The following is a 20,584-nucleotide window of genomic DNA, read 5'->3' as shown; positions in this document are numbered from 1 at the left end:
GGGGGAGAGTTACCGGGGTGAGGGGGTGGCTCGGAGAGAAGCGGGCGAGCCCCCAGAGCCCCGTCCCCGCCGTTACCGCAGCGCCGCGGGCGCGGGACCGGCCGGAGCCGCCGCCGGTACCGGGCCCGGCCCGGCCCCGCCGCCGCCGCCCGCCGGCTCCCGCCGCCCGCTCCGCCATCCCCATTGGCCGCCCGCCCCCCGCGCCGCCGCTCCGATTGGCTGCCCGCGGGGAGTCCCGCCTCCTCCGTGAGGCGCTCGGCGATGCCATTGGTGGAAAGCGCTGCGCCTCCCTATTGGTCCGCGGCGTGGAGGGTTTGCTATTGGTCCAGAGGGAGGCCGGTCACGCCGTTCTCTCTTTTCATTCGCTAAAACCCAGCGAGTCCCTCCCTTCTCTTTCTATTGGCTAAACCCAACCTCTTTCCTCACCTTCTATTGGCTTTCCCTCTCCCATGTTTTATTTTAACTGGCTAAACGCGCTGTCACTCACCCGGCCCGGCTCACAATGAGCTCAGCGTGTGGCCGGCCATAAACAATACAGACTAAACCACGCCCCTTTCCGCCGCTAAGCCACGCCTCTTCCTCCTGTAGCCGCGCCCATTCCAAGATGGCGGCGCCCAGGCGGCGCTGAGCGGAGCTCCCGGGGCGGCGGGTCGGGCCCCGCTCGGGGCCGGCGGGGGAGGAATTCCCGGAATTCCCGGGGCTCCCACAGCGCCATGGCCGCGGCCGAGGGCGGCGGGGCCGGCGGGGGCCGGCGGGAACCTCCGCACACGCTGCAGGGGCTGCTGGAGATGGCGGTGGTGGCCGGGGAGGCGCAGCCCGAGCACCGAGAACCGATGGCTGAGGAGGTACCGGGGGATTTTTTAGGCATTTTTGGGATTTTTTGGGGATTTTGGAGGATTTTTGGGGGTCTCGGGGTGATTCGGGAGGTTTGGGAGTGAACTGGGGGGTTGGGGCTCTCAAGGGCTGATTTTGGGAATATTTTTGGGGTAATTTCGGCTGATTTTGGGAGGAATTTGAGCCGATTTGGGGTCCCGGGCGGCCGATTTTTGGGGGAGAATTTGGCTGTTTTGAGGGGGTCGATTTGGAGTCTCAGGGGTCGATATTTTTTTTTAGCTGATTTTGGGGGAGTTTCCGCTGATTTGGGGGGAATTCCCGACAATTTTGGCGGTAATTTTGGCGCTATTTTTGGCCAACTTTGGTGGCAATTTGGGCTAATTTTTGGGCCTAACTTCTGTCTATTTTGGATATAATTTTGGCTAACTCTATGATTTAGTTCTGACCAATTTTAAGGCTAATTCTGACTCATTTTGATGTTAATTCTGACTGCTTTGTATGCCGATTTCGGGTCTAATTTAGAATTTAATTTATTTTTAGAGGCAGCAGCAGCTCTGGGGCCGGTTCTAGGTCAATTCCGGGTCAATTCTGACCGATTTTTGTGCCGATTTCGGCTATAATTTTATATATTTTTGTGTTTTAGAGGCAGGAATGGCTGAGAGCCGCCGTCACCGAGGCCCTGGGCAGCACTGGGGACACCCGGGCCGAGCTCCAGCGCTGCCTGAGGGTCCTGGCCCGGCCCTGCCCCGGGGAGGAGGCGGCCGAGAGGGGCCCGGGGGACACCGGGGAGCACGAGGGGGCCCTGGAGGAGCTGGCCGAGCTCTGCGAGAGCCTGGACAATGCCACAGGTACAGAAAAGGGGTTTTAGGGGGGTTTGGGGGGCCCTGGAGGAGCTGGCCGAGCTCTGCGAGAGCCTGGACAATGCCACAGGTACAGGAGAGGGCATTTTAGGGGATTTTGGGGGGTGATTTGGGGTCATTGAGGGGATTTTGGGTGGATTTGGGGTGGTCTGGAGGAGCTGGCCGAGCTCTGCGAGAGCCTGGACAATGCCACAGGTATGGGGTCGGGAGTTTTGGGGGATTTTTGGGGAATTTGGAATGGATTTTGAGGTATTTGGGGCCACTGAAGGGTTTTGAGGTGATTTGAGGGGCTTGGGGTGGTGGTCTGGGGTAGATTTGGGGGGTTTTGGGGTGGATTTCCAGGGTTTGGGGTGGATTTGGGAGGTTTTAGGGTGGACTTGGGGTGATTTGAGATGAAATTTGGGTCACTGAGGGGTTTTGGGGTGAATTTGGGGTGGAATTTGGGTGATTTGGGATCACTGAAGGGTTTAGGGAGGCCACTGAGGGGTCACTCAGTGGTTTGGGGTGGTCTGGGGTGGATTTGGGGTGAATTTGGGGTGGAATTTGGGTGATTTGGGGTCACTCAGGGGTTTGGGGCACTGCTGGGCTGATTTGATGATGCATTTTGAGCCATTTATTGTCGGATTTAGACCATTTTCTGTGGGCTTTGAGCCATTTCTCGCAGGATTTGTACCATTTCTCACCCCTCTAACCCCAATTTCTGTATTTTCCCCCCAGATTTCTGTTCCCTGGGGGGCCTGGAGGTGCTGGTGGAGCTGCTGGGGCACCCCTGGGCCCCCCTCAGGGCCGGGGCCTCGCGGGTGCTGGGGGCCTGTGCCCAGAACCTGCCCCGGGCCCAGAGCAGGGCCCTGGCCCTGGGGGCTCTGCCCGCCCTGCTGGGGGCCCTCAGGGGGGACCCTGACCCACAGGTGCCTCCTGCCGCTCTATTTGCCATCTCATGTGAGTATTGCAAATTTTGGGGATTTTTTGGGAATTTTTAAAACAATTTTTAGTGAATTTTTTGGGAATTTTCCGTTAATTTTCCTTGATTTTTTTGTGAATTTTTTTCGTATTTTTTGGGGGGAAATATTTGGGGATATTTTTGGGATTTCAGGGGATCTTGGGGAATTTTTCAGGTTTTTTGGGGGGGATTTTTTTGGTTTTTTTAGGGGGTTTGGGGTGGTTTTGAGGAGGTTCCTGGCCCTGGGGGCTCTGCCCGCCCTGCTGGGGGCCCTCAGGGGGGACCCTGACCCACAGGTGCCTCCTGCCGCTCTATTTGCCATCTCATGTGAGTATTGGGGATTTTATGTGAATTTTTTGGGAATTTTTTTTTGTGTGTGTGTGTGTGTGAATATTTATGAATTTTTTTGAGCTTTTTGGGGGATTTTTTGGGGATTTTTTGTGAATTTTTTGGGGAATTTTTTGGAAATTTTTAGGATTTTTTTTGTGATTTTTTTTGTGGAAATTTTTGAGGATTTTTTTGTGATTTTTTGTGAATTTTTTGGGGATTTTTTCAGCTTTTTTGGGGATTTTTTTTGTAATTTTTTTTGTGATTTTTTTTGGGAATTTTTTGGTTTTTTTTTTTTTTAATATAGTTTTGGGGGAGATTTTTCGTGAATTTTTGGGGATTTTTTGGTGAAATTTCAGGGATTTTTTTGGGATTTTTTTTGGCTTTTTTGGAGATTTTTTTTGTGACTTTTGGTGAAATTTTTGAGCTCTTTTGGGGATTTTTTGGGGGGGATTTTCAGGGAGTTTTAGGGTTTTAGAGGAGGTTTTGGGGGAATTTTTGGGATTTTAGGGGGAGTTTTGGGGATTTCAGGGAGGTTTGGGGTGGATTTCAGGGGATTTGGGGGATTTTGGCGAATCTGGAGAATTTTGGGGGATTTTGGGTTACTTTGGGCCAATTTTGGTGGTTTTAGTGCCGATATTGACATTTTTTGGATTATTTTTCCCAATTTTTGCTGTTTTAACCCCATTTTTTTTCCCTTGCAGGCCTGGTGCGGGCCCAGCCCGAGGGGCTGCAGCAGCTGGAGGCTCTGGGGGGTCTCGAGGCTCTGGGGGGGTCCCTGCAGAGCCCCCACCCCCCCCTGAGGGCTCGAGCTGCTTTCCTGCTGCACTGTCTGCTCCGGGAGCACCCGCGGCTCAGAGGTGACCAGAACTCCCTGAAATCACCCCAAAAACAGCCCCAAAACACCCCGAATTCACCCCAAAAATAACCCCAAAAACAGCCCCAAAACTCCCTGAATTCACCCCCAAAACAGCCCCAGAACACCCCAAAAATAACCCCAAAACACCCTGAATTCACCCCAAAAATAACCCCAAAACACCCTGCAAAAATATCCCAAAATTGCTGCCAAAATTCCCACAAAAATTCCCCCAAAAATCCCCAAAATTCTCCCCAAAAATCCATTTTTTTGACCCCCCTCGTCCCTTTCCCAGAGGCCTTTGGGGTCCCAAAATCCCCTGAATTCACCCCAAAAATAACCCCAAACACCCTGCAAAAATATCCCCAAATTCCTGACAAAATTCCCCCCAAAAATTCCCCAAAGAATCTCAAAAATCGCCCCAAAAATTTTCCCAAAAAAAAAAAAAAATTTAAAAATCCCCCCAAAAAATCAGAAAAAATTCCTGAAAAAAATCAGAAAAAATCCCCCCAAAAAAATCAGAAAATAAATCCCCCAAAATCTCCAAAATCCCCCCCAAACATCCCTGAAAAAGTCAGAAAGAAATCTCAAAAAACCAGAAAAAATCTCCCCAAAAACTCCCCCCAAAAATCCCAAGAAATCAGAAAAAAAATCCAAAAAAATCAGAAAAAAATCCTCAAAATCAGAAAAAAAAAAAATCTTAAAAAAAATCAGAAAAAAATCAGAAAAAATCCTCAAAAAAAATCTCAAAAAAATCCCTCAAAAAATCAGAAAAAAATCAGAAAAAATCCCCAAATCCCTTCCTGACCCTCCTTAAACCCCCAAAATTTCTGAAATGCCCCAAAATCCTCAGAATTGACCCCGAATCTCCCCCCAGGGCCGTTGGTGAGTCAGGGTTTGGTGCCCCGGGCGGTGACTCTGCTGCGCTCCCAGCACGGCCCGGCCCACGAGCACGGCCTGGGCATCCTCTGCAGGTCAGCAATTACCCTGGAATACCCAAAAAATAATTTAAAAAATCCAAATTCGGGGAGAAAAATTAAAATTCAGAATTTTTAGGCATTTTTTGGGTGATTTTTGGGTTGGTTTTGAGTAATTCTGGGCGGGTTTTTGGTGATTTTTGGGCAATTTTGGGGTGGATTTTCAGTGGGTTTTTGGGCAATTTTTGGACAGTTTTTTCAGTGATTTTTGGGTAATTTTTGGGTGATTTTTTGGTAATTTTTGGATGGTTTTTTCAGTGATTTTTGGGTAATTTTTGGGGCGGTGTTGGGGTGGTTTTTTGGGCTATTTTTGGACATTATTTGGGTGATTTTTGGGGAGTTTTTGGCTGGTTTTTGGGCTGGTTTTGAGCAATTCTGGGTGGATTTTGGGTGATTTTTCAGTGGGGTTTTGGGTAATTTTTGAACAGTTTCTTCATCGATTTTTGGTGATTTTCAGATGATTTTTTGGCGATTTTTTTGGGTAAATTTTAGACACATTTTTGACTGATTTTGGGACAATTTTTGGGTGATTTTCCAGCAACTTTTGAGCAATTTTCGAGTGATTTTTGGGCGATTTTCGGGTGATTTTTGGGCATTTTTTAATCAATTTTCACTGATTTTCAGGTGATTTTTTTTTTGGCAATTTTTTTGGGTAATTTTTGAGTGATTTTTGGTTAATTTTTGGGCATTTTTAAAATTGATTTTTGGGGGATTTTTTATCGATTTTCGATCAATTTTCAGGCAAATTTTGAACGATTTTTGGGCGATTTTCGCTCAATTTTCGCTCAATTTTCAGGCAGTTTTTTAGCCCTCTCCCCTCCCCACCCCCCAAATTCCCCAATTTCCCCGTTTTTTCCCCCAGTTTGGCCACGGATTCCCCCGAGGGGCTGCGGGAGTGTCGGGCCCCGGGGCTGGGGCTGGAGGAGCTGCTCCGCGAGCGCCGGGACCTGCTCCGGGGACACGACCAGTTCCAGGTGGGATTGGGGGAAAAAATGGGAATTTGGGGCAAAAAATAACAGGGGGAATTTGAGGGGGTTTGGGGGAAAAAGTGCTGAGATTTTGGGGAAAATCTGTAGGAGTTTGGGGGGAAATTTGTGAATTTTGGGGGGAAAAATTGTGAATTTTGGGGGAAAAAATTCTGAATTTTGGGGGGAAAAATTCTGGATTTTAGGGGGAAAATTCGTTAAATTTTAGGGCGGAAAATTAATGAAATTTTGAGGAAAATTTGTGGGGTTTTGGGGGGAAAATTAATGAAATTTTTTGGGGGAAAATTAATGAAATTTTGGGGTGAATATGTGGGAGTTTGGGGGGAAATTTCTGAATTTTGGGGGGAGAAATTCCTGAAGTTTTAGGGGGGAAAATTCATGAAATTTTGGGGAAAATTCACTGGATTTTGGGGGGGGGAAATTCTGGAATTTTGGGGGGGAAAATTAATGGATTTTTGAGGGGGAGAATTCCCTGGAATTTTGGGGGAAATCTGTGGGATTTGAGGGGGGAAAAATCCTGAAACTTTGGGGGGGAAATTCCTGAATTTTGGGGAAAATCCTCCAGATTTTGGGGGGGAAAAATTCCTGAAATTTTAGGGCAAATACCAACGAATTTGGGGGGGAGGAAATATATGGGATTTTGAGGGGGAAATCTCTATTATTTTGGGGGGTAAATCCCCAAGAATTTTGGGCTTTAATTTGTGGGATTTTAGGGGTAAAAATCTGGGGGATTTGGGGCTAAAAACCCCTTGAGTTTTTGGGGTAAATTCCCAGATTTTTGAGGCTGAACCCTCCCCACAGGAAGAGCTGGAATTCTGCGAGCGTCTCCTGCAGCTTTGCTTCGAGACCCCCCCCGAGGAATCCACCATGGACCGATGACCCGAAATCGCCCAAAATTCCCAAAAATTGCCCCACAAATCCCTCCCGGCGTCACCAAAACCCCCAAAAAAACTCCCCAAAATCCTGTGAGTCCCCCAGAGTGGGGGGGAATAAACGCTCCACGCCCGAGCCTGGCTGAGATTTGGGGATAAAATTGGAATAGTGACGAAAATAAAGAAAAAATTGGGGGAAAAAAACCACAAAAATCGTCAAAATCAGACTGTGGGGGGCGTGGTTATGCTAATGAGAGGGCGGGGTTATGGTAATAGACCGTGGGCGTGGCTTTGTCGGGTTTACCGTGGCAACCGCGTCCTTGTGGGCGGGGCTTCCTCGCTCCTCATTGGTCCTCCTCCTTTTCCCGCCGCCCTTCTCGCTTCCTATTGGTGGGTGCGCGTGTCACTGGCGGCGTTCTCGCTCCTGATTGGTCAGCGGAGCTCGGCGGCGGTTACCGGGGCTCTGTGAGGGAGCTGTGAGGGCTCCGGCTCCGTGAGGGCTCCGTGAAGGCTCCAAGAGCGGCTCCAACTCCGTGAAGGCTCCGTGAGGGCTCCGGTTCCCCGGGAGGGCTCCCTGAGGGCACCGTGAGCGGCTCCAACTCCGTGAGGGCTTCGTGAGGGGCTCCGGCTCCGTGAAGGCACTGGGAGGGCTCCGGTTCCCCGGGAGGGCGCCGTGAGGGCTCCGGTTCCGTGAGGGGCCCCGTGAGGGGCTCCGTGTGGGCTCCGGTTCCATGAGGGGCTGCGGCTCCGTTTGGGCTTCGTGAGGGCTCCGTGAGGGCTCCGGTTCCGTTGAAAGCTCTGTGAGGGCTCCGTGAGGGCTCCTTGAGGGCGCCGTGAGGGGCTCCAGCTCCGTGAGGGGCTCCGTGACAACTCCGGCTCCGTGAGGGCTCCGTGAGGGGCTCCGGTTCCCCGGGAGGGCTCCGTGAGGGGCTCCGTGAGGGCTCCGGTTCCCCGGGAGGGCTCCGTGAGGGCTCCGGTTCCGTTGAAAGCTCTGTGAGGGCTCCGTGAGGGGCTCCAGCTCTGTGAGGGCTCTGTGAGGGCTCCTTGAGGGCGCCGTGAGGGGCTCCGGTTCCGTGAGGGGCTGCGGCTCCGTTTGGGCTCCGTGAGGGGCTCCGGTTCCCCGGGAGGGCTCCGTGAGGGCTCCGGTTCCCCGGGAGGGCTCCGTGAGGGCTCCGGTTCCGTTGAAAGCTCTGTGAGGGCTCCGTGAGGGCTCCTTGAGGGCTCCGTGAGGGCCTTCGTGACAGCTCCGGCTCCGTGAGGGCTCCGTGAGGGGCTCCAGTTCCGTGAGGGCTCCGTGAGGGGCTCCAGTTCCCCGGGAGGGCTCCGTGAGGGGCTCCGGCTTCGTGAAGGCACCGTGAAGGCTCCGGTTCCGTGAGGGCTCCGTGAGGGCTCCAAGAGCGGCTCCAACTCCGTGAGGGCTCCATTGAAGGCTCCGGTTCCCTGAGGGCTCTGTGAGCCGTGAAGGCGCCGTGAAGGCTCCGTGAGGGGCTCCAGTTCCGTGAGGGCGCCGTGAGGGCTCCGGTTCCGTGAGAGCTCCCTGAAGGCTCTCTGAGGGCTCCGGTTCCCTGAGGGCTCGGTGAGGGCTGGGCATGGCGGCGGCGCTGGAAGAAGCCGTGGGCACCGTGTGCTGGTGGGGGCTGTCCCCGGCCATCGATCTCCGCCTTCACCGTGAGCCCTCAAACCCCATTTCCCCGGTGTCCCCCCGCCCTCCCCGGCGCTCCCGGTGACCGCTGTCCCCTCCCGTTCCCCGCGCAGTCCCGGCCCAGCCCCAGCCCGGAGCCGGCGCCGCGGCCTCGGTGCTGCTGGTGGGGGCGGCCGAGGGGCGGCATTTGCTGATGACGGCGGCCAGGGCCCGGCGGGGGCCGCCCCGGGACATCACCGTGAGCGCCGGGACACCGGGGGGGGACATCGGGGGGGACACAGGGACAACCAGGGGGGACACCAAGAATGGGGACATCGGGACACCGGGATGGGGACACGGGGGGGACATCGGGACAACCAGGGGGACACCGGGACACCGGGGGGGACACCGGGACACCGGGGGGGGACAACGGGACACCGGGATGGGGACACCGGGGGGGACACCGGGATGGGGACACCGGGGGGGACACAGGGACAACCAGGGGGGACACCAAGAATGGGGACATCGGGACACCGGGATGGGGACACGGGGGGGACATCGGGACAACCAGGGGGACACCGGGACACCGGGGGGGACACCGGGACACCGGGGGGGGACAACGGGACACCGGGATGGGGACACCGGGGGGGACACCGGGATGGGGACACCGGGGGGGACACCGGGATGGGGACACCGGGGGGGACACCGGGACGGGAGGGGACACCGGGACACCGGGATGGGGACACCGGGGGGGACACCGGGACACCGAGGGAGGTCACTGGGACACCGGGACGGGACACTGGGAGAGGATGGGACACCGGGAGGAGACACCGAGGGGGACACAGGGAGGGGACACCGGGACTGCAGGGACACTGGGATGGGGACACCGGGGGGAACATCGGGACACCGAGGGGGACACAGGGAGGGGACCCTGGGAGAGGACACCGGGATGGGACACCGGGACAACCGGGAGAGGACACCGGGACACCGGGAGGGGACACCGGGACAGGAGGGGACAACGGGGACACAGGGACGGGACACGGGGGATGGGGACACCGGGACAGGAGGGACACCGGGAGAGGACACCAGGACAGCGGAATGAGACACCAGGACACCGGGAGAGGAGGGGACACTGGGACGGGACACCGGGGGGGACACCGGGACAACCTGGGGGGACACCCGAGGGGACCCCGGGCACGGAGGATGAGGCGAGCTCACGGTACCGGGCTCGGTACCGCAGGGCACGGGATGGGTACCGGGGCTTTCTCCCGGTTCTATCCCGGTTCTATCCCGGTTTTCCCGGGTGTCCGCCCCGCTGTCCCGCAGCTGTTGGTGGCCGAGCAGAGCCCCGAGCCCGTGGCCCGGCAGCTCCTGTTCCTGCTGCTGGCGCTGGAGGCCCCGGAGCGGCCCCGGCCCGCAGGTACCGGCACCCCGAAACCTGGGGAGGAAAAATCCCCGAAACTTCGGGTGATTTTGGTGTAAAACTCCCATTCCCAGCCCGCGCCGCCGCGCTGCTGGAGCTGCTGGGCTCGGGCTCGCTCCGGGCCGGAACCGCCGCGCAGCTCCGGGGGGCCGCGGGCCGCCTGCGCCGCTGGCTCTGCTCCGAACAGAACCGGGACCGGCACCGGGACCCCGCCGGGCCCGCCGACATCGGCCTCATGAAGGTCACAACCGGGCTCTGGGGGAGCGGGAGATGGGCCGGACCGGGGTTCTGGGGACACTGGGGGGAGAGGGGAGGGACCGGACCGGGGTCTGGGGGTCTGGGGGAGCGGGGATGGACCGGTACCGGGGGTCCAGGGGACCAGGACCGGCCGGTACCGGGGTCTGGGGACACTGGGGGGAGAGGGGATGGACGGTACCGGGGGTCTGCACACTGGGACTGGACGGTACCGGAGCTGGGAGGGGTTCTGGAGTACCGGGGGCACTTGGACCGGCCGGTACCGGGGTCTGGGGACACTGGGACAGTCTGGACTGGCCGGTCCCGGGGGGTCCCGGTTCTGTCGGTCCCGGGGGGTCCCGGTTCTGTCGGTACCGGGCTGTCCCCCCGCAGTGCCGGGACCGGGACGCGCTGGAGGCGGTTCTGCGGCGCTGGGAACGGGCGGTGCCGGGCCCGGGGGCAGAACCGGGACCGGGGGCAGAACCGGGCCCGGAGCCGGTACCGGGGGCAGAAACGGGCCCGGGGGCAGAACCGGGCCCAGGGCCGGTACCGGGACCCCCGGGCTGGGACCGGCGGCTGCGGAGGCGCCTCGGGGTTCGGTACGAGGCCAGAGCGGCCGTGGCCGACTGGGAACTGCGGATGGCGCTGCACCCCCGGGGGGTAACCGAAAACCGGGGGGACAGCGGGGACAGAACCGGGGGATAACGGGGGGACAGTGGGGGGACAAAGGGGGGGCACCGGGGGGACACCGGGAGAGCCTTGGGGACATCTCAGAGGGACACGGGGACATCGAGGGGGACACGGGGACACCAGGAAAGCCTTGGGGACATCCCAGGGGGACACAGGGACATCCCAGGGGGACACCGGGAGGGGACACACGGGGACACCGGGAGGGGATGGGGACACCGGGGGACACACGGGGCCACCCCAGAGGTCTCGGTGACCCCGGTCCGTTCCCGGTGTCCCCAAAGGCCACCGCGCTGTCCCCGGCCGAGTTCGGGCTCTGGCGCGAGAGCGGCGACGCCTTCGGGGGAGGGGGCGCGACCCCCAACCCAACCCTGCTGAGCGACCCCCGGCCCCGCGCCGTGAGTGGGGACAGGGGGGCGGGGAGGACACAGGGGGGTCACCGGGGGTCACCGTGTCCCCACCGTGTCCCCCCCCTGTCCCCAGGACGGGCGGGCGCTCGCCCCCCCCGCCTATTGGGGGGACACGGTGACCGGACCCTTCCTCAGCTTCGGCCTCGAGCCCGCGGGGCTCCGCAGCCCCCCCAGGGTGAGTGAGGGGGTTATTTGGGGAGGGGGCCCTGGGAGGGGTCCCGGGGTTTAATTTGGGGAGGGGGCCTGAAAAAAGGGGGGGTATTTGGGGAGGGGTCCCTGGGAGGGGTCTCAGAGTTTATTTGGGGAGGGGTTTATTTTGGGGAGGGGTCTCGAAAAAAAGGGGGGGTATTTGGGGAGGGGTCCCGGGGTTTATTTGAGGGGAGTTCCGGGGTTAATTAGGGGTTTATTTTGGGGAGGGGTCCCAGAATTTATTTGGGGAAGAGTTCCCGTATTTATTTTGGGAGGGGTTTATTTGGGGAGGGGTCCCGGGGAGGTTTATCTGAGGGGGGGTCTCCTCTCAGACGGGACCCCTCCCCACCCCCAGACGGCCACCGAGCTGTCCCAGGCCGTTGTCACCGCGTTACTGCACGAGCTGCTCACCGGGGACCCCCCTGGGGACCCCCCCGGGGACCCCCCCGGGGACACCCCCGGACATGGGGACACCCCCCAGGACCCCCCCGGGGACCGGGACCCCCTCCCCGAGCAGCGGGACCCCCCCGGGGACCCCCCCGGGGACGAGTCCAACCCGCTGGGTGAGTGTGACCCCCCCGTGTGTCCCCTCAGTGTCCCCAAATGTCCCCGAGCCCCCAGGACACCCCAAAATCCTTCCTTGACCCCCCCTCAGGACCCCTCAGGACCCCCCAGATCTCCCCCCTGACCCCCCAGCTCCCCCCCTGACCGCCTAAATTTCCCCCAGACCCTTCTTGACCCCCAAGACCTCCCAAATCTCCCCCCAGACCCTCCCTGACCTCCCCAGACACCCCAAATCTCCCCTTGACCCCCCAAATTTGCCCCCAGACCCCCCCCCGACCCCCAGGACCCCCCAGATTTTCCCCCCAGACCCTCCCTGACCTCCCCTGGACCCCCCCCAGGCCCCCCAGGACCCCCTAAATCTCCCCCCAGACCCTCCCTGACCCCCCCAGGACCCCCCAAATCTCCCCTTTGACCCCCCAGGACCCCCCAATAACCCCCCGTGCCCCCCCAGGGTCTCTGGCTCCTCTCCCGGTCCGGATCCGGTTCCTGCCCTTGGGGGGTCCCCCCGCGACCCCCGCCCGCCTCGGGGGGCTCTGCCACCTGCTGGTGCTGGGCTGGAGGTGGGCGGGGGTCCTGGGGGGGTTTGGGGGGGTCCTGGGGGGTCCTGGGGGATGTTTTGGGGGGTCCTGGGGGGGGGTTGTGGGTCCTGGGGGGGTCCTGGGGGGTCCTGGGGGGGGTTGGGGGATCTGGAGGGGTCTTGGGAGGGTCTGGGGGGGTCTCAGGCATTGACAGAATAATTTGGGGAGGGGTCTCGGGTACCGGGAGGGTGATTTAGGGGGGGATTTGGGGCGGGGGTCTCAAGGACTGACAGGACAATTTGGGGAGGGGTCTCGGTCACCGTGAGGGTGATTGGGCCCCCCCCAATTGGGTCTGGGGTCTCGCAGGGCGCTGCCCGCGCTGACCCCCGAGCTGGGGGCTCTGGCCGCCCCCGGGGCCACCCTGCTGCTGGAGCTGCCCACGTGGGTACCGAGACCCCAGACCCAAATTAACACCCCGGGGGACCTCAGACCCAAATTAACCTTCCCCGGGACCCCAGACCCAAATTAACATCACCCCCCCCCGGGAGACCCCAGACCCAAATTAACACCCCCCGAGACCCCAGACCCAAATTAACACACCCCCCCTGGGAGACCCCAGACCCAAATTAACTCACCTCACCCAGGACCCCAGACCCAAATAACGACCTCTCCCCAAATTAACACCCCCCCCGGGACCCCCGGGACCCCAGACCCAAATTAACCTTCGCGGGACCCCAGACCCAATTAACGACCCCTCCCCGAATTGACATCCCGAGACCCCAGACCCAATTAACGACCCCTGGTGCCGCCCCCGCCCCAATTAACCCCCCTGCGGAAGCCCCCAGCCCCGGCTGACGCCCCCTCCCCACATTCCGCAGGTTCATCCCCACCCTCGGCCCCGCCCAGCTGGAGGCGTTCCGGGCGCGGGGGGCGGAGCTGGCGCGGGCCGGGGGCTTCGAGCCCTGGGGGGGGCCCGGGGAGCCCCCCGCCCACGCCCGCTTCCGGAGGGTGCTCGGGGACTGAGACCCCCGCCCCAATTACCCCCAAAAATCCCCCCCAAAATCCCTTTCCCTGTGCCCGAGACCCCTCCCCAAATTACCCCAAAAATCCCCCTCAAAATCCTTCTCCCAGTCCCCGAGACCCCTCCCCAAGTTATCCTGACAATTTTTGAGACCCCCGCCTCAAAATCCCCCCAAAATTCCCGCCCCGGGACCCCCAAAATCCCTTCAGGGACCCGCCCACCCCCTTAACCCCCGCCCACTCCCTTTAAGCCACGCCCACTCTCATTCACAACCATTCCGCCCGAGGCCACGCCCCCTGACGAGGCCACGCCCCCTCCTCATTCATAAAGCGCCGCCGCTTTCCCACGGCCCCGATCCCGCAGGTACCGGGGGGGTCCCGGATTTGGGGGGTCCTGGGGGGATTTTGGGGGGTCCCAGGGGGATTTTGGGGGCTCCAGAATCCTGAGGGGTTTTTTGGGGGGTCCCGGGGGGAATTTTGGGGGGTCCTGGGGGAATTTTTAGGGTCCGGGGGGGGGGTTGGGGGTTCAGGGAGGATTTTGGGGGGGGTTGGGGGGTCCTGGGGGAGTTCTGGGGGGTCTCGGGGGAATTTTGGGGGTCCCAGGTGGTTTGGGGGGTCCTGAGGGGTTTCTTGGGGGGTCCCGGGGGGTTTTTGGGGGGTCCTGGGGGGATCTTGGGGGCTCCTGGGGTTTTTTTGGGGGGTCCTGGTGGGATTTTGGGGGTCCCGGGAGGGTTTTGGGGGTCCCCGGGGGGTTTTTGGGGTTTGGGATTTTTTGGGGGGTTGTTTGAGGGATTTTTGGGTAATTTTTGGGGTATTTTTTGGGTGATTTTGGGTGGGTTTTTTTGGGAGATTTTGGGGTAATTTTGGGTTATTTTGGGGAGGGGTCTCCATGTCCTCGATGCCCTTGCGGGGTTATTTTGGGTGGGGGGGGGGGGAGGGGCAGAGTCCTGTCCCCGCCGGGGGGGGGAGGGGCTGATAAGGGGCTATTTTTATCCCCCCTCCCCCTCCCTTATCAGCCCCGGCCCCAGATAAGGGGGGAAAGGGGGGGGGGGGCGGAATTTGGGGGGGTTGGAATTTGGGGAGGGGTCCCTGACCCCCCCTGACCCCCCCCCGACCCCTCCAGGACCTTCCAGAAGCTTCGGAATGGCCGAGGAGTGAGTGGGGGGCTGGGGGGGGGGGTTTGGGGGTCCCCCTCCCCAATTTGGGGGTCCCAACCCTAAATGGGGGTCCCAACCCTAATTTGGGGGTCCCCCACCCCAATTTGAGGGTCCCTCACCCTAATTTGGGGGTCCCCAACCCTAATTTTGGGGGTCTCTAACCCCATTTTTGGGGACCCTCACCCCATTTTGAGGACCCCCACCCCATTTGAGGGACTCCCCCACCCCAATTTGGGACCCCCTCCCCAATTTTGGGGGTCTCTAACCCTTTTCTCTCTCCCCCCCCACAGGGAGGACACCCCGGTGAGACCCTTCCCCCAATTCCCCTCCCCCCATTTTCCCCCCATTTTGGGGTCCCTCCCCCTGCCCAGTTTAACCCCTCCCTCCCCAGAGACCCCCGGAGGAGGAGCAGGGGGGGGAGGGGCAGGAGGGGGAGGGGGAGGCGCCCCCCCAGCCCCCGCCCCGCCCCCTCCGCCGAAAATCCTCCGCCAACTACCGGAGCTACGCCGTGGAGCCGCACGCCAAGGTGGGCAAAACACCCAAAAACGGCCTCAGGACCCCAAAAACCCAAAAAACCACCCCCAAAACATCCTAAAACACCCCAAAACACACAAAAAAACACCCAAAACACCCAAAAAACGGCCTGGGGACCCAGAAAAACCCTAAAAAACTACCCCAAAAACCCAAAAAACACCCCAAAACACCCCAAAAATGGCCTGAGAACCCAAAAAAACCAAAAAACCACCCTGAAAACCCCTACAATAAAAAAAATCCACCCCAAAAACCCCCAAAACACCCAAAAAATGGCCTGAGGACCCAAAAAAAACCAAAAAAACACCCAAAAAAACTCCAAAAAATGACCCCCAAAACCCCACTCCCAACCCCCCCAAAAAACCCAAAAACCCCAAAAAAAACCTCCTAAAAATTCCCCAAAACCCCAAAATCCCACCCCAAAAAAACCACCCTGACAATCCAAAAAACCAAAAAAAAAAAACCACTGGAAAACCCCCCAAAACACCTAAAAAAAAAACCCCAAAAACCCACCCTGGAAACCCCCCAAAAAATCCGGAAAAACACCCCAAAAAAACCAAAAACCCATCCCCCAAACCCCCCAAAAAATCACCCCAAAACCCCCCAAAAATCCGCCCCAAAATCCCCCCAAAACTCCCCAAAATTCCTCCCTAAAAACCCAAAATTCCTCAATTTCCCCCAAATTCTGACCCCAAATTTCTCCCCCCGCAGAGAAAATCCAAAATTTCGGCCTCCCGGAAGCTCCAGCTCAAGGTGAGGACGAGGGAAACCCCCAAATTTTGGGTGGAAACCCCAAATTTTGATCCCCAAATTTTTTTGGGGGGGTGTCCCCAAATTTTCTGGGGGCTCCTCACATTTTCCCCCCTTAAAAAAACCCAAAAATCTCAAATTTTCACCAAAATTAATTTGATTTATCCCAATTTTTGGAGGATTTTTCCCCCAATTTTTTTTTCTTTTTGGATGAGGATTTTTCTGAGACTCCCGTGGAAATCCCCAAATATTTTTTTGGGGTCTGGGGGGTCCCCAAAAATTTTTATTTTCCAGACTTTGCTGCTGCAAAGGGCCAAGAAGGACCTGGAGAAGGAGGAACAGGAAAAAGCGGCTGAAAAAATTCGTGTCCTGGGGGAGCTGTGCCCCCCCCTGGGGGGGCTGGACGGGATGGGGGTCCCCGAGCTCCAGGTGACACTGGGGGGACATTGGGGACATTTGGGGACATTGGGGACATTGGGGGGGGTCAGGGGTGATTTTTAGGGGGTTTTTTTTTGTGGGTTTTAGGGGCAATTTTAGGGGGTTTTTGGAGGGATTTTGGTGACATTGAGGGACATTTGGGGACATTGGGGAAATTTGGGGACAGTGGAGACATTGGGGACATTGGGGACATTGAGGACACTGAAGACATTGGGGGGACATTTGGGGACATTGGGGACACTGAGGGGACATTTGTGGGGGTCAGTGGTGATTTTGGGGGTTTTTTTTTCTGAGGGATTTTGGTGACATTGAGGGGACAGTGAGGGGACATTGTCCCCCCTTGTCCTTGATGTCCCCTCCTGTCCCCCGTGTCCCCAAATGTCCCCAAATGTCCCCAGGAGCTGTGCCGGGAGCTGCACGCCCGCGTGGGCCGGGTGGACGAGGAGCGCTATGACATGGGGACACGTGTCAGCAACAACGTCACCGAGGTGGGGACAGGGGACAGGGACACCCATGGCCACCTCCTGCTGTCACTGGGGACAGGGGACAGGGGACAGGGACACCTCCTGCCTGGGGACAGCCCCGCCCCACAATGGGGACAGTGTCCCCGAGGTGGCCTTGCCGTGTCACCAGGGTGTGGGTGGGGGGATCTGTCCCCAATGTCCCCAATGCCCTTGATGTCCCCAAATCACCCTGATGTCCCCCATGTCCCCAGTCCTTCTGATATCCCTGATGTCCCCACTCCCCTTGATGTCCCCAATCCCCCCTATGTCCCCACATCTCCCCCATGCCCCCAGATCTCATCCAGTGTCCCCAATCCCCTTTATGTCCCCAAATCCCCTTGATGTCCCCCAGTGTCCCCAATCCCCCCTGTGTCCCCCAGTGTTCCCCATGTCCCCAAATCCCCCCAATGTCCCCATGTCCCCAAATCTCACCCAGTGTCCCCAATGTCCCCCATGTCCCCAGTCCCCCTGACGTCCCCAAATCCCCTGGCCGTCCCCAATGTCCCCAGTGTCCCCCATGTCCCCAATGTCCCCAATCCCCCTGGCTGTCCCCAATGTCCCCAATGTCCCCAATGTCCCCAATGTCCCCCGTGTGTCCCCCAGCTGGAGGAGCTCCGTCGCCGTGTCACCGCGGGGCCAATGTCCCCAATCCCCCAATGCCCCTGGCTGTCCCCAATGTCCCCCATGTCCCCAATGTCCCCAATGTCCCCGATGTCCCCACTGTCCCCCAGCTGGAGGAGCTCCGTCGCCGTGTCACCGCGGGGCCAATGTCCCCCATGTGTCCCCCAATCCCCCTGGCTGTCCCCAATGTCCCCCATGTCCCCAATGTCCCCAGTGTCCCCCTGATGTCCCCCTGATGTCCCCCAGCTGGAGGAGCTCCGTCGCCGTGTCACCGCGGGCCGTTTCGTGCGGCCCAACCTGCGGCGGGTGCGGCTGTCGGCCGACGCCATGATGGCGGCTCTGCTGGGCACCAAGGGCCGCACGGGCACCGACCTGAGAGCGCAGCTGCGCCAGGTGCGCAAGGACGACGCCGAGAAGGTGAGAGGGGACACACCTGGGGAGGTTTTTGGGGGATTTTGGGGTGATTTGGGGTGGTTTTGGGGCTGGGCACCAAGGGCCGCACGGGCACCGACCTGAGGGCTCAGCTCCGCCAGGTGCGCAAGGACGACGCCGAGAAGGTGAGAAATGCACACCTGGGGAGGTTTTGGGGTGTTTTTGGGATGGGTTCAATGCCATGGGCACCGACCTGAGAGCGCAGCTCCGCCAGGTGCGCAAGGACGACGCCGAGAAGGTGAGAAATGCACACCTGGGGGGATTTTTGGGGGATTTTGGGGTGATTTGGGGTGGTTTTGGGGCTGGGCACCAAGGGCCGCACTGGCACCGACCTGAGAGCGCAGCTGCGCCAGGTGCGCAAGGACGACGCCGAGAAGGTGAGAAATGCACACCTGGGGGGATTTTGGGGTGTTTTTGGGGTGGGTTCAATGCCATGGGCACCGACCTGAGGGCTCAGCTCCGCCAGGTGCGCAAGGACGACGCCAAGAAGGCGAGAAATGCACACCTGGAGGGGTTTTTTTTGGTATTTTTAAGGTAATTTTTTGGTAATTTTTGTGGCATTTTTGGGGTAATTTTTGAGGTGATTTTTGTGGGTTTTTAGGGTAATTTTTGGGGCATTTTTGTGAGAATTTTTGTACTGGTTTTGGGTAATTATTAGGGTATTTTGGGGTAATTTTTGGGCTATTTTTGGGTAATTTTTGAGGTGATTTTTGGGTAATTATTGGGATGTTTCTTGGAGTAATTTTTGTGTTGTTTTTAGGATAATTTTTGGGGTAATTTTTGTGTTGTTTTTAAGGTAATTTTTGTGAATTTTGGGATTTTTTTGTGGTGGTTTTGGGGTGATTTTTGTGGATTTTTTGGGGTTATTTTTGTGCTGTTTTTGGGTATTTGGGGTACTTTTTGTGGTGTTTTGGGGTAATTTTTGTAGTGACTTTTTGGGTAATTTTTGTGGTGATTTTTGTGGCATTTTTGTGGTGTTTTTGGGTGATTTTTGGGGTAATTTTTTTTTTCCCAGTCCTTTCCCCCCTGACATTTCCCACCTTTATTTTCTCCTCATCCCAGGAGAGTTACGAGGTCGGGGACTGGCGCAAGAACGTCGACGCCCTGAGTGGGATGGAGGGGAGGAAGAAAAAATTCGAGGGGGCGGCGGCCTGAGGGTGAGACCCCCCCCCAAAATATCCCAAATAATCCCGGGATTTGTCCCAGAAATATCCCCAAAAACCCCCAGTTAAACATCCCAAAAATCCTGGGATTTGTCTCAAAAATATCCCTCAAAAAACCCAGTTAAACACCCCAAAAAAATGGGATTTTCCCCTAAAAAATCTCCATTTAAACCTCTCCAAAAATCCCAGGATTTCTCTCAAAAATATCCCCAAAAACCTCTGGTTAAACACCCCAAAAAATCTGGGATTTTTCCCTAAAAAAATCTCCATTTAAACCTCAAAAAAATCTGGGATTTCTCCCCAAAAAAATCTCCATTTAAACCCCACAAAAACCTGGGATTTTTCTCCAAAAAAAATCCATTTAAACCCCACAAAAAAATGGGATTTCCCCCCCCCAAAAACCCCATTTAAACCTCCAAAAAATCTGGGATTTCTCCCCAGAAAAATCTCCATTTAAACCCCACAAAAACCTGGGATTTCTCCCCAAAAAAAATCTCCATTTAAACCCCACAAAAACCTGGGATTTCCCCCAAATAAACTCAATTTAAACCTCAAAAAAATCTCAGGATTTCCCCTAAAAAACCTCCAGAAAATTCAGAGAAATTTCTCTTTTTAAAATGCTGATTTCACCCAAAAAAAAAAATCCGATTTTTTCCTAAATTCCCCAAATTTCTTGCAGGAGGAGCCTCCATGGAGTCGACCCTTCATCATCACCTTCATCACCTTCTTCATCATCATCACCTTCACCTTCTTCATCCTCCTCACCACCGGCACCAGCACAAATCCCCCCACCCAAAATAAACCCCCTCCCCAAATAAACTTCCCCTTCAGCATCAATTAGTGGAGTTAATGAGTGGTGTTTGTTAATTAATTTGATTTTGTGGGGGAGATTCCGGAGGGATTTGGGGGGAGCCATTTTGTCTCCCCTCACGTTTCCCGCCCTTTTCTCCCCTCACGTTTCCCGCCCTTTTTTTGTCCCCTCGCGTTTTCCCGCCTTTTTTCTCCCCTCACGTTTTCCCGCCATTTTCTCCCCTCACGTTTTCCCGCCATTTTGATTTTGGGAGGAGATTCCGGAGGGATTTGGGGGGGGATTTTTCTCTTGTTGTTTTTTTTTTTTTTTTTTTTTTTTTTTCTCCTCTCTGTGTCCCCAAAATCGCCGCTGAGACCCCCCAAAAATAACCCAAAAATACCCTCGGGACCCCCCTGAACCCCAAAATCCCCAAAAGTCCACCCTGGGACCCCCAAAATAACCCCAAAATCCCCAAAAAATCCACCCTGAGACCCCCAAAATCCCCAAAATTCTCTGAGACCCCTCCCCCAATTCCCCACCCCCCCTGAAAAATCCCTCTCAAAGGCGCAGGGGGGTCCCCAAAAGTGGGGAGGGGTCTCTGTGTGTCGTCCCCCCCCCCCCAAAATAAAGATGAGATTGTGACAACTGAGTGTGAACTTGGGGGGATTTGGGGAATTTTGGGGGGATTTGGGGGGATTTGGGGTTTTGGGGGGGAATTTGGGGGGTCCTGGGGAGGATTTCAGGGGGGATTTGGGGGTCCTGGGGGGATTCTGGGTCCTGGGGGGGATTTTGGGGGTCTTGGAGGGGATTTCAGGGGGGACTTTGGGGGGATTTGGGTGTCCTGGGGGGGAATTTGGGGGTCCTGGGGGGGATTTTGGGGG

General features: G+C 57.3%; 3 protein-coding genes across 6 annotated transcripts; all 3 read left to right on the top strand.

The window, feature by feature from the left end:
• Positions 1-605: 605 nt before the first annotated feature.
• HSPBP1 (HSPA (Hsp70) binding protein 1) lies at positions 606-6,788 on the top strand. Of its 4 annotated transcripts, none has more exons than XM_083882030.1 (6): positions 1,560-1,682; positions 2,412-2,961; positions 3,666-3,821; positions 4,695-4,791; positions 5,657-5,768; positions 6,582-6,788. In XM_083882030.1, the coding sequence occupies exons 1-6, from the start codon at positions 1,674-1,676 to the stop codon at positions 6,657-6,659; spliced, it is 1,002 nt and encodes a 333-aa protein (XP_083738156.1). In that variant the 5' UTR covers positions 1,560-1,673; the 3' UTR covers positions 6,660-6,788. The 4 variants fall into 4 exon arrangements, with proteins under 4 accessions (XP_083738159.1, XP_083738156.1, XP_083738158.1 ...); XM_083882032.1 differs by lacking the exon at positions 1,560-1,682 and adding an exon at positions 1,717-1,764; XM_083882031.1 differs by lacking the exon at positions 1,560-1,682 and adding an exon at positions 1,849-1,889.
• Positions 6,789-8,241: 1,453 nt separating this feature from the next.
• Positions 8,242-13,321, top strand: DNAAF3 (dynein axonemal assembly factor 3; the record flags this gene model as incomplete). Its single annotated transcript, XM_083882112.1, has 11 exons — positions 8,242-8,320; positions 8,408-8,532; positions 9,600-9,693; positions 9,771-9,937; positions 10,324-10,590; positions 10,902-11,015; positions 11,101-11,202; positions 11,698-11,779; positions 12,232-12,340; positions 12,665-12,739; positions 13,177-13,321. 11 exons carry the CDS (start codon positions 8,242-8,244, stop codon positions 13,319-13,321), a joined length of 1,359 nt encoding a protein of 452 aa, XP_083738238.1.
• A 1,140-nt stretch (positions 13,322-14,461) lies between these two features.
• Positions 14,462-19,235, top strand: TNNI3 (troponin I3, cardiac type; the record flags this gene model as incomplete). Its single annotated transcript, XM_083882111.1, has 8 exons — positions 14,462-14,472; positions 14,766-14,778; positions 14,930-15,001; positions 15,718-15,759; positions 16,051-16,185; positions 16,593-16,682; positions 17,565-17,735; positions 18,813-19,235. 8 exons carry the CDS (start codon positions 14,462-14,464, stop codon positions 18,903-18,905), a joined length of 627 nt encoding a protein of 208 aa, XP_083738237.1. The 3' UTR covers positions 18,906-19,235.
• Between the last annotated feature and the right edge of the window lie 1,349 nt (positions 19,236-20,584).

The sequence above is a fragment of the Zosterops lateralis genome (genome assembly GCF_965231275.1).
Source record: "Zosterops lateralis genome assembly, chromosome: 37".
NCBI lineage: Eukaryota > Metazoa > Chordata > Aves > Passeriformes > Zosteropidae > Zosterops > Zosterops lateralis.
This window is presented reverse-complemented; position numbering and strand designations above follow the sequence as displayed.

Excerpts from the sequence above, each read along its gene's own strand:
- HSPBP1 (XM_083882030.1), top strand. Across the intron at positions 2,962-3,665 it reads CGCTCTATTTGCCATCTCAT|GCCTGGTGCGGGCCCAGCCC; the intron begins GTGAGTATTGGG and ends TTTCCCTTGCAG. Across the intron at positions 4,792-5,656 it reads GGCCTGGGCATCCTCTGCAG|TTTGGCCACGGATTCCCCCG; the intron begins GTCAGCAATTAC and ends TTTTTCCCCCAG.